General features: G+C 34.4%; 1 protein-coding gene across 4 annotated transcripts; it reads left to right on the top strand.

Moving 5' to 3' along the window:
- The first annotated feature begins 3876 nt into the window (after positions 1-3876).
- LOC137811278 (auxin-responsive protein IAA8) lies at positions 3877-8779 on the top strand. 4 transcript variants are annotated; one of them, XR_011081043.1, is made up of 8 exons: positions 4036-4260; positions 4866-5314; positions 5404-5561; positions 5692-5921; positions 6046-6187; positions 6287-6325; positions 7800-7861; positions 8418-8779. XR_011081043.1 is itself a non-coding variant. In XM_068612960.1 (7 exons), exons 2-7 carry the CDS (start codon positions 4892-4894, stop codon positions 8453-8455), a joined length of 1053 nt encoding a protein of 350 aa, XP_068469061.1. In that variant the 5' UTR covers positions 3877-4260; positions 4866-4891; the 3' UTR covers positions 8456-8779. The 4 variants fall into 4 exon arrangements, 2 of the variants coding, with proteins under 2 accessions (XP_068469061.1, XP_068469062.1); XR_011081044.1 differs by having other exon boundaries at positions 4096-4352; XM_068612960.1 differs by lacking the exon at positions 6287-6325 and having other exon boundaries at positions 3877-4260.
- The last annotated feature ends 7430 nt before the right edge of the window (positions 8780-16209 follow it).

The raw sequence follows: 16209 nt of genomic DNA, 5'->3' as shown, positions 1-16209 counted from the left end.
TGTTAACTAGAATAGTCAATTAATAGAAAAGTATAAGAAAATTGTATATAAGAAGATAGTAAGAAAAATGGGTAATATAAAACAATTATATATAAAAAAAAAATATTTTTTGTGTGTATTTATATCATTCAATATATAGAATAAAAAATATATAATGTATGAAAATTTTATTTTTTCAAACTAATTATGTAATGATTCACTAATCACGAGATTCTATAATTACGTACAATAATTGCGTATAATTTGATAATCATTATTTCCTTAATACTTTTCTTCAAGTTGGTAGGTGAAGATCATGAACCTCAACTTGATCATTTTGAACTTAACGTTGGTCCTTTTTTGACCAAGTACATGACGAAAGAGGCACCTCTATAAAGTAAGCTAAGTGTTAAAAAAGTTTAAGGTATAAAAGACGAATAATAACAAGTCATCCATTGAGTAATGAATGTGTTAGTAATAAGTCGTCATTTAGAGTATGTGTGGACTCTCTTTGAAATGTCTAGTGAGATTAGTGGAAATGATGTTTAGTTACTGAAATTTCAAAGATATTAATAAATAACTAAATCTTTAAATTCCAGAATTCATTTTCCTAGTATGCTACACCTATTACTTGTGAAATCTGTTTCCAAATAGTTAAAGCTATCTAATAAACACTAAAAAGGAGAAAAGTCCTCTAAATACAACATTTTGAGAGAGACATTTGAAATCACTGACATAAAGTCACTTCACCTTCAAACAAATAAAATGAAAATTAATTAGTTAAATTAGTTATCAAAATTGATTCAGTGTATTTGTTAATCCAGCTAAAAGGCATGTATCCATCGGTGGTGTTTTTCTTGGTTTTGGATGCTAAAATGGCTACGGTGTTAAAATATGATCAATCATAATAAACATATTGTTGGAAACTCAAGTTATTTCTTAGACGCTAACGGACCGAATCACGTAACGGAATTGGGTCTTTTTCTAGTAACAATATTGGGCCACGGGTATGGGCTTAAAGACAGTTTGAAACCTGTAACCCACACATTGTTCCAAAAGTTATGGGATGAATCTAAGTGAAAACTGATTATATTATTTTACCCATTACAACATTGTTTTAAATATAAAATAAAATAAATTCCATTTCTATGTTCTTAATAAGAGGTAAAGACTAATTAACTTGTAATTTGGAGGGAGAGAAAATGAGAAGGTTAATGGTTTCCTGTGGGTTATATCTTGTGGAGAGTGATGAACTCTAAACCATGGGTGGTCTCTCAAGCAGAGTAACACAAGCACAGGACGCACGCACGCACGCAGAGTCGTGGTCACCGTTTAAAGGGTTCACACGTGAGTGTAGAGTAGGAATTTAGGATGGGCCCCACCTGTTTGATTGGTCACAAAATATAAAAGTGGTTTGACCCTACTGCGTGGTTGCTTTCTCTGTCAGTCACGAGCCACACACGTGCCAACTCAATCGCTCTCTCTCTCTCTCTCTCAAACTCCGTTTATAACTCCAACGCCATTAATCCACTATTCAGCTTTCATCGAACGTCTCACCCTGAACTAAATATTGTGAGTAAAAAAAAGAGATGAGATAGCGGCAAAAGCGGAGTGGTTCCGGCATTGGGTCCCTGTGTCGTAGCAGAGCCCCGCAAAACCTGTGCCTCCTAACCAAATCAAATCTTTTTTTCCTTTTTATTTCCTTCCTTCCAATCTCATTATGTCTAACCATATCCAATTATTTCTATTTAGATTCCACAAATCAATGTTCTATTCTCACACTCACCACATCCTTATCCCTTCCCTTCCCATTCTCATCAATCACTACCCAACACATTAATTCAATCACAGTAACTCCTGCCTCTTCCCTGCCTAATCATTCTCCTCCCTCACTAATCAATTTGCTTTACCTTCACGTTTTTCCACTTTATTTCAATGACATTTTTTTACATCTACACAATTCAAACTTTCTCCAATTCATTTCAACTCTTTCTTATTTTTAATCTTTTAAATCGATGTACCTTCATTTGGAAAATAGGAACCAATTTGGAAGAAAACAGAAAGTGCAGTAATTTGATGAAGTAAAAAAGGAAAAGGTGAGATGAGAGATGGTAATTAGGAATTGAAATTAGTGTAGAGTGACGTATGGTGATGATAGGGAGGGTAGTAGGGTAGGGCAGGGGTAGGGTAGGGTAGGAGAGGTATGAAAGAAAAGAACAAAGAAACATGAGCATTAGGAATAAGGAGTGTGGGTATGGGTAGAGTGTAGAGAATAGGGAGAGAGAAAGAGAGAAAGAGAAATTGGTAATGATGAAAAAAGATGGGTGATGAGAGTGGAAGGTGTTATCTGTCCTCCTCAACACCCGGCAAAACCATTTCAATTGCCGCATTCCTGTCTCCCCCTTAACTTTTTCCCATTCTCACTCCTTCTTTCCTCCCACCACAAACCACCATTGTTAAATCAAAACACCATATTCAACCATGCTCTACTACCTAACTTCACAAATCCATTCACGCCCCCTGCTTTTCCACGTCCCAAACCACTCCAAAATCAATCAAGTGCGCCATTCTAATCAAAATACCTATTTAAATACTCTTTTGCATTTTTTTCCTTGTCCTGTCTGGATCAAACGAAACTTTCATAAAAAACTTCCCTCTGTTATTATGATTTATTAGGTCTAATAAGCAACTCCGACATTGAATTGAATATGCCAGACAGAGGATTATGGAATAGTTGACTTGTACTATAAGCAGAGATCTGAAATTGTGTGTGAATCAGAGGGTTATGCTATGATTCTCCTGCAGTTATTTGTCATTATTTATGTCTGTAAAACCTTCACCATAGCCCTTGGATACCTTTCCCATGGTACTCCATATAATAATAATAATCATAACTTTCTATAACAATTAGTTTATTAAATTTCATAAACTAAGATCCAAGACAATGTGATATTCTATAAATGAACTGGGAGTATTTATGCACCCTACCCTTACCTTCAAAATTAAACACCGCATTCATTCGGAAAATATTGTGTACAAAAAGCCTTCATAGCGCATTCAGATGGTATCTTTGATCCTGACATTTTCAGCAGAACAAAATAAAGCACGTCAAAGAAAAATACAGTCATAGTGAAAAATGAGCTTTACTTTTGAATTTGCGCATGCAAACTTACCATGCATTTCAACTCTTTCTTTGTTATTCTTCTTTCTCTTTTCTTTTGCCCTACCTAATCTTATTTGCGCAAATAATTCATCACCACTTATGTCATATTTGATTTAGTACTTCTTTTACTTTTCTACTGAGTACTATATTTCCGATTAAAAATAAATGTGTTTTTCAATAAAATGTTTTTTAAAAAGCCAACCCTATCCAAATCTATTAGAGACAATTAATACTAATACGACTTTATTGACAATTTATGCTTGCATTCATATATAGTTTTATTTTTTCGCACCCTTCTTATCTTGTGTACTGCGTCTAATTAAACATTCCACGCTCACATGTTTTTTTCAACGAAAAAGACAGCACTATCATTTGATGGTTATCAAACGAGTTAATTATATTTTTTCTCTTCTTCTGTAATTTCTTAACAATTTGTAATACACAATGTTTTAAGTTAAAAAATGCATAAAAAACTTAATAAAAAGATCCATTTTGACGCTAAATTTAAATTTGTGAGAGTTCAATCAGAACCTTGTTGACTTTGGTATTAAAAGTTCATTCATAACTATTTATCTCCACCCAGTTTAATCACAGTACAAAACTGTAGTGCCATGTGTCAACGAGTTATTGATACGTTTTTGTTCAGAAAGCACACAAGGGTAAATGCGACATTTCTGAATTCCGAAGCGGAACGTTGTAGCACCTGTTAACAGCGACGAGATATTTAATTTCGTGTCTCCATATAGTGAGGGAATGGACGGTTTTGATTTCTCCGTCAGAATGCATCGCATCCGTCCAACGCAAAATCCGGACTCCATATCATTGTTATCCAACTAACAAAACGACACAGCTTCCGCCATTTATTCTCCGTTTTGCCCCTCAGTACTATAATTGCGTTTAATCGCTTTTGTTTGGTTTTTCCGTCTTAAGACTTTCATTCATTGTGCTTCTCCACTCATATCTCCCCAAAAGCTTTTGTTTCTTTCTGCTTATGGAAGGCCCTTAAACTTTCTCTCTCTGCTTCACTTTCTCGCTTTTGCATTTACTTGCGAAAAATTTCCACAAAATCAGTATCGGTTTTTCTTCTGTCTCTGATCTACCAAAACTCGCTTCCTTAGGTGCGTACTTCTTCAAATTCTCTCCTCCTACTCCCAACTGTTCCTCTTTCTTCAAATATTTCTTCAACGATTTTCTATATCAGCACTTTCAGGTAGAATGTACTCCTTTTTTTTTTTGTTTCGTTTATTTTTATGGAAAAAACTGCAGAGGAATTTGCTCGACCACGGATCTATTTAGCTTCTGCAGCTTTATATTTACTTATTTGCTTAAGAAGTTGAGGTTGTGAAGAAGTGTGAACAATAAATAGGAAAGGAGTAGGGTGTGCTATTTTGATAAGTCTTCAGTCAATAACTAACTCCCAAGGTTGTTTGTGTCTTAATGTTGTGATTCTGTTATGATTAACTATTTTTTTTATGCTTAACTCTGCAATAGTAAAACGCATGCATGCCAATTATTTATTTTTATTTTTGTTATTTCTCACTGTGATTAGTTGTTGCTTGAGTTGCTAGTTAATGGCGTGATCGTTATGATTGAACCCTTTTTCATCATGCTGAAGCGTGTTTTTCTTTTAAATGGTGTTTTGTTATTAGCATGGGGCCTTTTGTGCTGCTGGTAATTTGAAGTGAACGATGGATTTGACTTTTACTGTTTCTGTTTGTGGCAGTTTGCTTTGATTGTGTTTGGAGTGTGATGTCGCCGCCGGCGGTGGTAACGGAGGAGGACGGGCTGAGCAAGGTGTCGTCTACCTTAGCGTCTGGTTCTTCGCAGTCCTTGGATTGTTTCTCTCAGAATGGGGCTGGATTGAAAGAAAGGAATTACTTAGGGTTGTCTGATTGCTCATCAGTGGATAGCTGTGCTTCTACTGTGCCAGGCTTGGGTGATGAGAAAAAGGAGAACATGAATTTGAAGGCTACGGAGTTGAGGCTGGGCCTTCCCGGATCACAGTCACCTGAAAGGGATCCGGATCTTTTCTCTTTAAGCTCAGCAAAGATTGACGAAAAGCCACTGTTCCCTTTGGGTCCTACCAAAGACGGGATTTTCTTGTCGTCCCAGAAAACTGTTGTTTCCGGCAACAAGAGAGGTTTTGCTGATACCATGGATGCGTTTTCTCAGGTTAGAAGAGATGCTTGACGTTCTTAATATTGTGAGAAATGTTTATTTTTTGCTGTGTCTGAGATTAGCTGTCACTATCTTTCGTGCAGGGAATGACTGCAATGCTATCACCTAGGCCTTCTGGTGCTCAGCCTTCTGCAATGAAAGAAATGCCTAGCAAGTTGCAAGAACGGCCTTGTTCAGCTAATAATGGAACCGGTCATAACCATACAGGTGCTTCTATAAGTGGCAGTGCACCGGCATCTAAGTAAGTGGAATCTATCAGCTCAAGGAACCACAATTTTCACGAGATTTTTGAAGTTGGACAAAGGAACTCCTTAAATGGGATTTTCCTTGTGTTTCTAGGTATGCTAATTACATAAAATCCGTTGTGACAGGGCACAGGTTGTCGGTTGGCCTCCTATAAGATCATTTAGGAAAAACTCCATGGCCACCACATCCAACAAGAACAATGATGAAGTAGATGGAAAACCAGGTGTTGGCGCACTCTTTGTGAAGGTCAGCATGGATGGTGCTCCCTATCTTAGGAAGGTAGATCTAAGAAGTTATACAACATATCAGGAGCTATCTTCTGCACTTGAGAAGATGTTCAGCTGTTTTACCTTAGGTGAGCTTTTACAGTCTATTTACATAGCGGTAAATTGTTTTAACTGATGATTTGTTTTAAAAATTATTTGATGGTTATTTTAATTTTGTTCTGGAATGTGTCTTTGGGACTTGTTTACAATCAGGTCAGTGTGGCTCCCATGGAGCTCCAGGAAGAGAAATGTTGAGTGAGAGTAAGCTGAGGGACCTTCTGCACGGTTCAGAGTATGTCCTCACTTATGAAGATAAAGATGGAGACTGGATGCTTGTGGGGGATGTACCGTGGGAGTAAGTACATTTAAATGCTTCACAAGCTTTGTCATTTTTATTTTCTCATATATTTTCCAGTTATAGTAATTATAGTTGTTTCTTTGATTATATTGTTAGGTGATTTAGCAATTATACAACATAAAAAGGGTGTAAATGGTAAGAGTTATTAATTGGCACATATGTAATTTCTTGCCAATTGCCAAGTGTCAAACAATTTGGAAATTAACGAATTAATTGGAGATCATTTTGGTTACTAGTGGTTGAGGAGATAAAAAAATTAGATCAGGAGTCCTACATCCAGGTCTATTTTTGGTGTAGATGATCAATTGCTTGTGTTTATGCCTTGAACGCTGACTCTAGTGATCAATCGCATGCTTGTTCAAATCATGCAACATCTATGCTGACATTATTTTTTCCAGTATTTTGAAAAGACCGGAAGTCACGTTTTATTAGGAATTCCTGAATCTTGCTTACTTTACAATCATCTAGAAGGATAACCAACTTAATTTGATTCACAACAATAAAAGGTTAGGTGCAAGAATTAATTACCAAATTTTTTCTTCAGACGAATTCTTCTAATTTTAGGACAGAGTATCCATTAGAGAATATTAAGGATACAAAATAGTTGTAATTTGTATGAAATAACAGCCAAATTCCTTTAATGTGCAATTGATTGGCATGGCAACTGAGAGTTTATGGTAAACAACTAGTTTGTGCATTAGCATATTTTAAATGCGAAATATGCTGTTTTGACAAATATGGGCTGAAATATAAAATGATGCATAGCTTGAATACAGCAACACTCATTTAACTGGCTAAAGTCCTTTTCCGAAGAAGAATGTAGTTATATTGGCATCCCCATTTTGCTTTTGTCGTGTGATTGAACTTATTACTTCTCTCTACGTGTACATGGGCATCGACTCATTGGGATGTTCTCGAAACATTTTTCTTTGCAGAAACGAACGTGTAGTCTGATGTGAGTCATTTAGCATGCACCATATTTATCTATTTGTAGTCAAATTTCAGCTAGTTTAACAGATATAAATATAGTTAATAGAATGTAGCGTACTGCTAGTCTGCTACTGAGTTGTTTGCTATAGATATGATATGAGGTTGGAAACTGAAGTTTAGCACATGGTAAGGAAGGATAGAATTGGGGATAATGAAGAGATTGCTTGCTTCTTAACAGAATGCGTAAGTGGCAGTGGCTAATGAGTGTGACGGGAGAGTAGGGGTTTGTAATGGTTAATTCAGGGTACGGGGGCCTTTGGGAAGGGATGAAGCATATGTATACTTCTTGTTTAGTCTGCAGGGATTTATTTTTATCTTTTCTAGCACCGTTTCTATTATTTTCCCATTTTTCATGTATGATATAGATTTGTACAATAGTATCAATCTAAAGAATTTGATTATGGCTTGGGTTTTTTCTGCTGAATATGATTTTTACGGTTAATTCCACTAAATAACCTGCTGGTGTGTTAATTTTCTTGTCTGTGTAGACATCAGGTCTTGGTGCAAATTCGTCAGTGTTTGTACCAAGAAATTAACTGACTAATGGAATAAGATTTTTGCTTTTCCCAACTGGTTTACATCCCTTTTCCACTCAACTGCATTTCTACATTTGTTGCAGAATGTTCATTGATACTTGCAAAAGGCTGAAAATTATGAAGGGTTCTGATGCCATTGGCTTAGGTATGTATTCTCATCAATGATTCATTTTACCGTCACTCACTATACCCAGTGTGGAATTGTGACCTACTTAATTTGAGACAGACATCATGCCTGTGAACTATACCTGCTGCAGATTATGATCCTAATATGTTCTTTATGAGGTCACTTGAATCTAGACAAACCTCAGTATATGCTATTTCCTGGAATATTTGAATCATTTATATATCCAAAATTTCGTGTGGTTGTCACTGTAAAATTTGGTCTTTGATCTATTAACTGTTAATGTAAATGCTGCAAGTCAATATATATTTGATATTTGGGTGCAGTTTTAAAAGGAATTTTTATCTGCAACTTTACTACAAAAACAATTACATTTTAGTAGTTGGATCATTTCTGTTGTCACGGGATTGTTTAAAGAACCTTTTGTTTAAGACTATCATAACCTTGATGTTCCACAGCATGATCTATCTCGTCAGCTAATGTCAATTTAAATATTAATCACAGTAATAATACTGTTTACCTTATAACTCCAAATTAATATGCCTCGGTTTGCTTAAGTGGAGTTTTTCTGCCTCAGCTCCCAGGGCCATGGAGAAGTCCAAAAGCAGGACTTAGGGTATCTGGGACTGCCTTTTGTCTAATCAAAGCTTTATTGCTGGATCCGGAGTGGGGAAAAAAGGAAGATGACTAAATTCCCTGAGATTGGTGGTTTAACGCCCTTTCACGCCCTTCAGCTGTTGTTTTTATGTTTTCGAGTCCCGTAAGAATTTTTCTTGGTCTTGTGTTAATTTGTTACCACTATAATATCATATGAAGCTACTTCGAAGATTAGTATTTGTGGAGTCTGTAATCAATATAGGAATCTGTTTGTTTGGATGAATCGAATATCTGTTACAGCCATCATACGGTTCTAACACTATATTTGTGATTTGTGTCTCACTCGCCTATTTTTTTTCCTTCATTTTCTTCACTAGCATTCATTCGTGTATACTATTTCCATGTGAAAATGGGTATGGGTAGCTATTAAAATCTGGTCTGATGTTAGCAGTGACACACCTTATTGGCTTTTGTAATATTATTGTTATTCATGATGTTACACACGGACCAAAAAATTCAATACTCTGATTGTCAGTGCAATCCATTATGTTTTCAATAATGGCGAATCAGAATTTTAATCTCCAATCAGAAAATAAAATCTACGAAATTGAGAAAAAATAAATAAAAGCGTATATTTTTAACAATGTTGATTATCGTGCAAAACGGATGTTATGTTAAGATTCATGTTGACCACAGATTTTAAGATCGCAAATTTGAGTTTTACCTCCGGGATAAAATTGCATGAAGCATGATCATTTAATTACTTTATCTCTGTCTATGGCCCCCAGGAACATAATTATGCTTCTCAATTGTTTACTTTATCCTCTTGCCGAACTATTATTTTCTTTTCAGTTTATTCAAATTACTAGTTTCTTCTAATTTGTCTTCTCTTGTATTATTCATTCTTCCTCGTAGTTATGTGATCTTTCTTGCCTGCGTTAACAAGGTTCCTGTATGAACATAATGTATTCCAGTCTAAATTCCAATCTAACGTTACCTTAAAAGTTGTTGCTCTAGAATTTAGCTGATCTGGGCTTCTATTGATACTCTGCTTAAGGAGCTGTGCTGTGGAGTGAAGTTTGATGGTCCATAATCCTACTGAGTGTTTTAAGTGAAAACAGTAAACGAAGACAAAGAGAGCGAAACAACTACACATTTTCATCTTGAAACCAGAATCTCATCAATGCTTTGGTCAATTGCTTAATCGAATTCGTTGAATTGAAAAATCCGAACTTGGTATTGGTAGTAGGTGGCATAATTTCCATTCTTTACCCTTTTCTTTTGTGGATGTCAGGGCAGAGTAACGTTGATCCACGTTGATACACAATTTGCTGTCGTGCTAGTAACTCCCTAATTCTTCAAACTTTTGTCTCCTTCGCGCGTAAGCTCGTTCGGTCGGCGGGTACCTGCGATTGCACTCCGACACTCAAGTCAGTGCTAGTGATTAGTTTAGTCTCTTAGGATATCCAAAACATACATTTTCTCCATTTCAGAAGTCCCTTATATAGGTTGACTTGGGCCTTCCCCTACGTGGCTGGATAGTTGGTTGTCAAGACATGTGTCGTGACTAGTAGTCTCCAAGTCGTGCATAGTGGTTTCCCGATATTACATGGACGTGTTTCAACGTGTCTTTGACTTGTTCAATGCTAAGTAGTAACTGCCTTTGCCACGTATTTATCATCTGATATTATTCATTACCTATTAATACCTTCGGTCGTCCGGTGCCCGTCCGGTATACATAATCCTGAAATATTATTTTTTATACAATAAAATGAATTTCTATGTTATGGTCAAAATTCTGTATTTACCTGAGATATTTTTTAGAAATATGGTCAAACATGTTCATGTAATAATTGTGCTTCTTTTTTTATTATAAGTTATGATTCTAACAAATGCTATTAACCCACAAATCTTTCATTGTTTTGTTTTAAAGATGATTATAGCAATAGAAGCAAGAGTCTAAGAGATGGTGTGCACTACCCACCTTTTGGCTGGTTTTTGCATCTTATTGGAAGATATACGTACATACATATGGAAGTTCGTTTTGTCGGTTCTATTGACTTCTGATTAGTAGTGTTGAACTTTATGGTTGTCAATACTGACCAGATTTTATGATTTATTAGTTTAAGCATTGTTAGTAATGCGTGATGGATTTGAAATATTCCCAGGGTTAGTGCATGAACAATTATTGACCAAAAGCATTAAATAATTAATAGAAGTACACTTATGGTAGTTTGTCATTTCTTCCAGATTCTATGGATTATAATGTTCATTTGAATTTAATCATGCTCTGTTAAATGGCATATGCTAACATGATGGCGTTTCCTCTGAAGGAAACACAACATTTTGTGTGATAAAGCTTTTTATCTTAGTGCGCATAGCCTGTTAGAGGTAGCTAGAATCGTGAAGGAAATGGTAGATAGATATACTGTGGAAGCAGGGAATTTATATTTCTGCTAATGCATAAAAGGATCATTTTTACCAAACGTTTCTTTGGGGGCTATTTTCCCAGTATTTTGATCACATCCATATATATTTTAGTCCATTCAGGTATAAAAGTTTAGAGGTTGAACACTTGTCTTCCTCAACCAAATATTCACTGTATGTCAAACCGTCTAACTTTCTGGTTTGAGTTTTTTTTTTCCTTTTAATGGATGATTTCTAGATGTAAGAAGTTTTAAAACTTCTGTCACGTTGCTGTCACTGTGTTGGTTAAAACTAGATACCCCTTTTCACTCATCTTGATTTTTGTTGTTTTGGGACAGTGGTGAAGGGAGAGTTTGGAGTAGCGTCTAAGAGAGAGATATGATACTCCAAGACCAGAATCTCAAAAGGAAATTAGTAGTGTTGGAAGGATTAATTGTAATCATTACCTAACCAGTGGAGAAAAGCTGTAGTGGCGAGGTTGTTTGGAATATTTATTGATTTATTTAAGTTGGATGTCACTTATTTGGAATATTCTTACCCTTATGTGATATAAAGTTACACTTGTATCTTGATATCATTATTTAACCTTGTTTTAATATAGTCCCAGCATGGTACCCCTTCAAATCTGTCACAGTGTTTGGATTAGTTTCAAGATAAGATAGCATTATTTATTTTTTATGATGAAGACAAAGCAATACATAGTTGCTTCTTTTGTTTCAGGATATCACCTTCTTTGGAGTAGAATTCATTTTTGTGTGTTATCTAAATGCACTATAATCCCGGTTTAGATAGTTTATATCAGATTTTAGGTTTAAATTTTATTGTATTCACTGTACATATCTATATATATAGAAAAAGCTAGCAAGACACTTGTTCATTAGGTGAAAAAAAAATCTTAAAAGAAAAAGTAATCACCCAAATGCACATGATCGTGTTCAAGATTAATTGTAAGTTCAGATTTCCTTCCTTGCCGGTGACAAGGGCAAGTAACCACCAGTTTGATTAACCTAGCTGTGATAAATAAGCAAGAATTGTAGAGCCAAACTTTAGTTTGTGGATAGTGACAAATGCTCCAAGGTTCATAGTGCCATAGTTATCAAGTTTGCAACTTCATAGCTGAAAAAAAGTAGACAAAAAAAAACTATTGAAGTCCCATTGCAGTAGCAGTGATTATTTGAATATTATGAGTGAAGAAAGAAAAAAGGAAAAGGAAGTTTGAAGATGGTTGAGAGCCATAGAAAGTGAGTAATTCTGTGGTAGTAATAAATGTTCATATTCGTATCTTGATTTGATTAATAGGGTGGACTTAATGACACAAGATAGTAGTTACTTTCATTTATTCAAAAAGCACCATGATTTAATAACAGCACTATAGTGCCTGTGTGGAAAGAGATAGATACTATGGTTTTTGAAGAAAAAAAAAAGTAATTTTAACAACAAGATCCTCATATAAATTATTGCAAGGAATAATATAATGCTAGTTGACACTGATAAAAGCTTAAATTTCAAGTATCATAGAATACAAATTCATAACCTCCCCCACCATCCTAAGTTCATTTGGAAAACGACTGCGGTGATCTTCTTGGTGGGAAAATAAAATAATATTAATTATTAGTTCAAAATTTGTAACTTAACTAAACTAAAATAGAAGATTTAGCAAAATTAAATTTTGAACTAGTCTATAGATGCAAAATGGTTATATATATAGTTTTAGGTTTTTTAGTTAATTTTGACTCTTTTATATTTTTTAAGAAATCAAACATTTTAGTAAAAACAATGTAATAATCAAGGATGAAAATAGAAAAGGAGAAAAACTGGGGTTGTGTAAATTGGCAAGTGCGGCACTATTCAAGATATTATGTAGACTTATAAACCGAAATCTCAAGAAAAGAGTTTATATAATTTTGGATTTTTTTATAATTTCGATAAAGTCGTGCCAACTTGACTCGATTTCTACATATGAAGTCGTGTCAAGTTGGTACGATTTGTTCTAAATTTATAATTTATTTGACAACGATTTCATTTTAGTAAAAAAAAAAAAAGTCCCATGATGATTCAAAAATCTAATTTTTAATTTGATTTTAAGTGTAACAATGAAAACTGTTTTTTTTTTATCCAATAGGAAAATAAAATAGCATCATTCACCAAATATCTGTATTTTGGTCAAACAAACTTATATGTTGATGGAATGATATTTATTTAAGTTCTGCATATCCTTTATATAACATTAGAATCACTGAAGGAGAAATGATGATGAAACAGCTTATCTGATAACCCTGGCTTTTACCTTCTCGATCATTTTCAGGAACAATGGCCCATAGGTTTGAAATGGTTGTATCTTCCTTTCAAGTCACTGCTAATTATTTATCTACTGGCGACAAATTATGCATAACAATTCTTATATGTTATCTTATCTATAGTCCCCAGTAGGCAATAGCATGCCAATGTTTTTGTCCATGTTTCAAATTACAACACGATAATGTTGTTGAACTCAAGAACAGTTGTGCAAAAGGACAACAAGGAAACTTGTTAGGTTGCTTCATCAATCTCTTTCAACCAAGTTCTGAAATCCTAGCCTCATTTCAATGTCAATTGAAGAAGAGAAAAATCAAACCTGATCAATAGAGGAGCTGAAAATTTGTGATGTTCCTTTATCTACCATTCCCACTCCTCAGAAAATGTTACACAAAAATCATAATAATTATAAATATTGGACCCTTCATGTATGGTTCTCTCTAGGATCAAAATGGCATACCCAGAAACATATACACATATATGAAAACGTATATAAGATATTTGATTGGTGTATGTTCCTCATGCAGCCACATTGGTACATATAACACCAAGCGTAAAATAAGCTAAGGCTCGAAATCTCTCTTTCTGTACTAGCTTTAGCTCTTCAATAATGACTCCACGTGTTTCTTGAGCTGCCACCACTGTAGAAGGCATGTGTCACTTGTGATACACTGTGATCACTATCAGAAATTAAAGTGGCATACAAACATTCTACACATGCATCGTTTTGATGTGGCATAATTGGTTGGGATTGAATCGACCATGGTGTAGTTTGAACTTTGATGAGAAAACAGTTCCTTGTTTACATCAATATGGTATATAGGACAGGGCTTGTACACATTCATTAAAAAGGATAGGCACAGAAATACTGTCACACATATAAATGCTTGAGAGCAACTTGACACCACCATATCTGGACTTTCTCATTCACAAGTGATTCAATTCATAATTGCACATCCCATAACATAGTGAATGGTGAAAAGGGTAAAAAGTAGGAACCAGAATAATGAGTTTTTCATTATTGAGAATTGTTGTTCTGCTTTATAAGCTATAGAAATACAAACACTTTTATATAATTCATGATATTATTAGTTAGAATGTTACATTGTATGCAGTGTGAGATTAATTAAAAGTGGTTGGTGGGGGGATGGTAACAGTGATGGGTCATGGCATGTGCCCCAATTATGGTGGTCACACAATCACAGCATTCGCCGTCCTCAAGAGAACCCTCTCATTCTGCACAAAATATTAAATGATTAATGGTCCTGATTAGATTTGTGGAATTAATTTTATCCATCTTCTTCTGCATGAGAATATAAAATAGTAATAATGAAATGGTGGTTTGTGCTGCTAATCATGTGCGTTCTAATGGAAACAAAAGAAAGGGTGAAGGGAAGAAGACGATTGTATATTTATGTTAGTTTATGAGTGTTTGGTGCATAGACATGTCAGGTCAAGCAATTTGTTGAGTCCTATCATTGGCAACTCTGTCGTTTCTGAAGGGATCTCACACGGCAACCATGTCTTGGATGATTGGATTCTTATTCATATTCATTCAATCAATTCTCTTACTTTCACTCCTAATGCTGCCAAAATGTTTCAAACAAGTTCTAACAAAACCACACTGTAAATTAATAACACAGCACAGATGGAGTAAATAAAAGGAAGTAGATTTTGGTGTTCCCAATTGTCTCTAAAGAATAAACAATAAAAAGCCCTTAAGGGGTGGCAACATGCTTGATCCTCTCTCACTGCTACTTTCTGGGATGGCAGAGAAGTTTATTCAAATCTTCCAAACTTTCAATGCCGTTTAACTCCAAATTTTAAATAAAATCTTGGTCTTCAAAAACACAAAGTAAATAAAAATAATGAACCCCCTTCTGTTGTGGTGGGTCAATCGTATCCTTATGGGGCTGTCCAAATTTCTCGGGGAAAGATGATTCTTTAATTCTCTTCACATTTTAAATCATGTTATTGTGTGATAAAGAAAACAGGAAAATCAAAGATGAAATACCATTCTGACCACAACCATCAATTATAAATCCCTATGATCCCCAACTTATTCAAATTCATAGTAGGTTTCAATAGCTATTGTTTTCTCAACTTCATAATGCAAATGTTTATTAAGTACATTATTCGGATAAAGTTTGAAATTTATGTGTCGGAAATAGATAAATAATATAGGTGGAGGTAGGTTTGGTGGTGACGTTGGAAACCATAGGATTTAATGGCGAGTCACAAAAGTTTGAATACCTAAAACGTTTAAAAAATTATGAAATGAATCTGTGATGAGGGATAAAGCTCTGTGCAACTAACTACATTAAAAAAGTGGCCTCTCTTCTCTAAATTATCATCAGAGTTTGCTTAAGGAACGCATACATAACATGTCAACTTGTTCATTTTTATTCTTTCTATATACCTACCTATATTTTAAAACATGATTCATTCAATTCATTCACCTGTTTTAATTCTTCAAACTTTAATATTCATGCTTCTCAAAACTTAAGACATTAACTAAGATTATTATTCCTAGCTAGAATAAGAGATTTTAATTATTTTCATTCAATAACTTTTAATACTGTATTTTTCTATTAACATGTGATTTATGAACAAATAAACATGGTTGAATTTTATAATCATCATCATTCAAGATGTGTATGTGTTTGAATTATTCCCTTAAAAAAATCACAAAAACCTGATGAACTGTTAAATATACCACAATGTAAAAATAAAGGAGTAAAAAATTCTTTGAATCTGTGTAGATTAGTCACTTTTAAATATATTTAACTAACACAAGCTTGTTAGCATTGAAAATACTGTTGGCCTTTTTAACCCTTCGTCCATAATAACATAACAGAAATTATAAAATCCAAGTGCAATTTTTTTTTTAATTATAATATTAGCACATCCTATTCATCGTGAAATATAATGATTAATATTGTCAGAAATTTTGAAGACGCAATATTTCCTTCCAATAATTTACTATCATCTAATTAAATATGTATCCACACGGAATACGGTTCTACTTAATCTTAGATAAAAGGTAAAAG

The sequence above is a fragment of the Phaseolus vulgaris genome, chromosome 2 (genome assembly GCF_000499845.2).
Source record: "Phaseolus vulgaris cultivar G19833 chromosome 2, P. vulgaris v2.0, whole genome shotgun sequence".
In the NCBI taxonomy this organism is placed as follows: Eukaryota; Viridiplantae; Streptophyta; class Magnoliopsida; order Fabales; family Fabaceae; genus Phaseolus; species Phaseolus vulgaris.
Note: the sequence above shows the minus strand (reverse complement) of the source record. Positions and strands in the feature narration are given on the sequence as shown.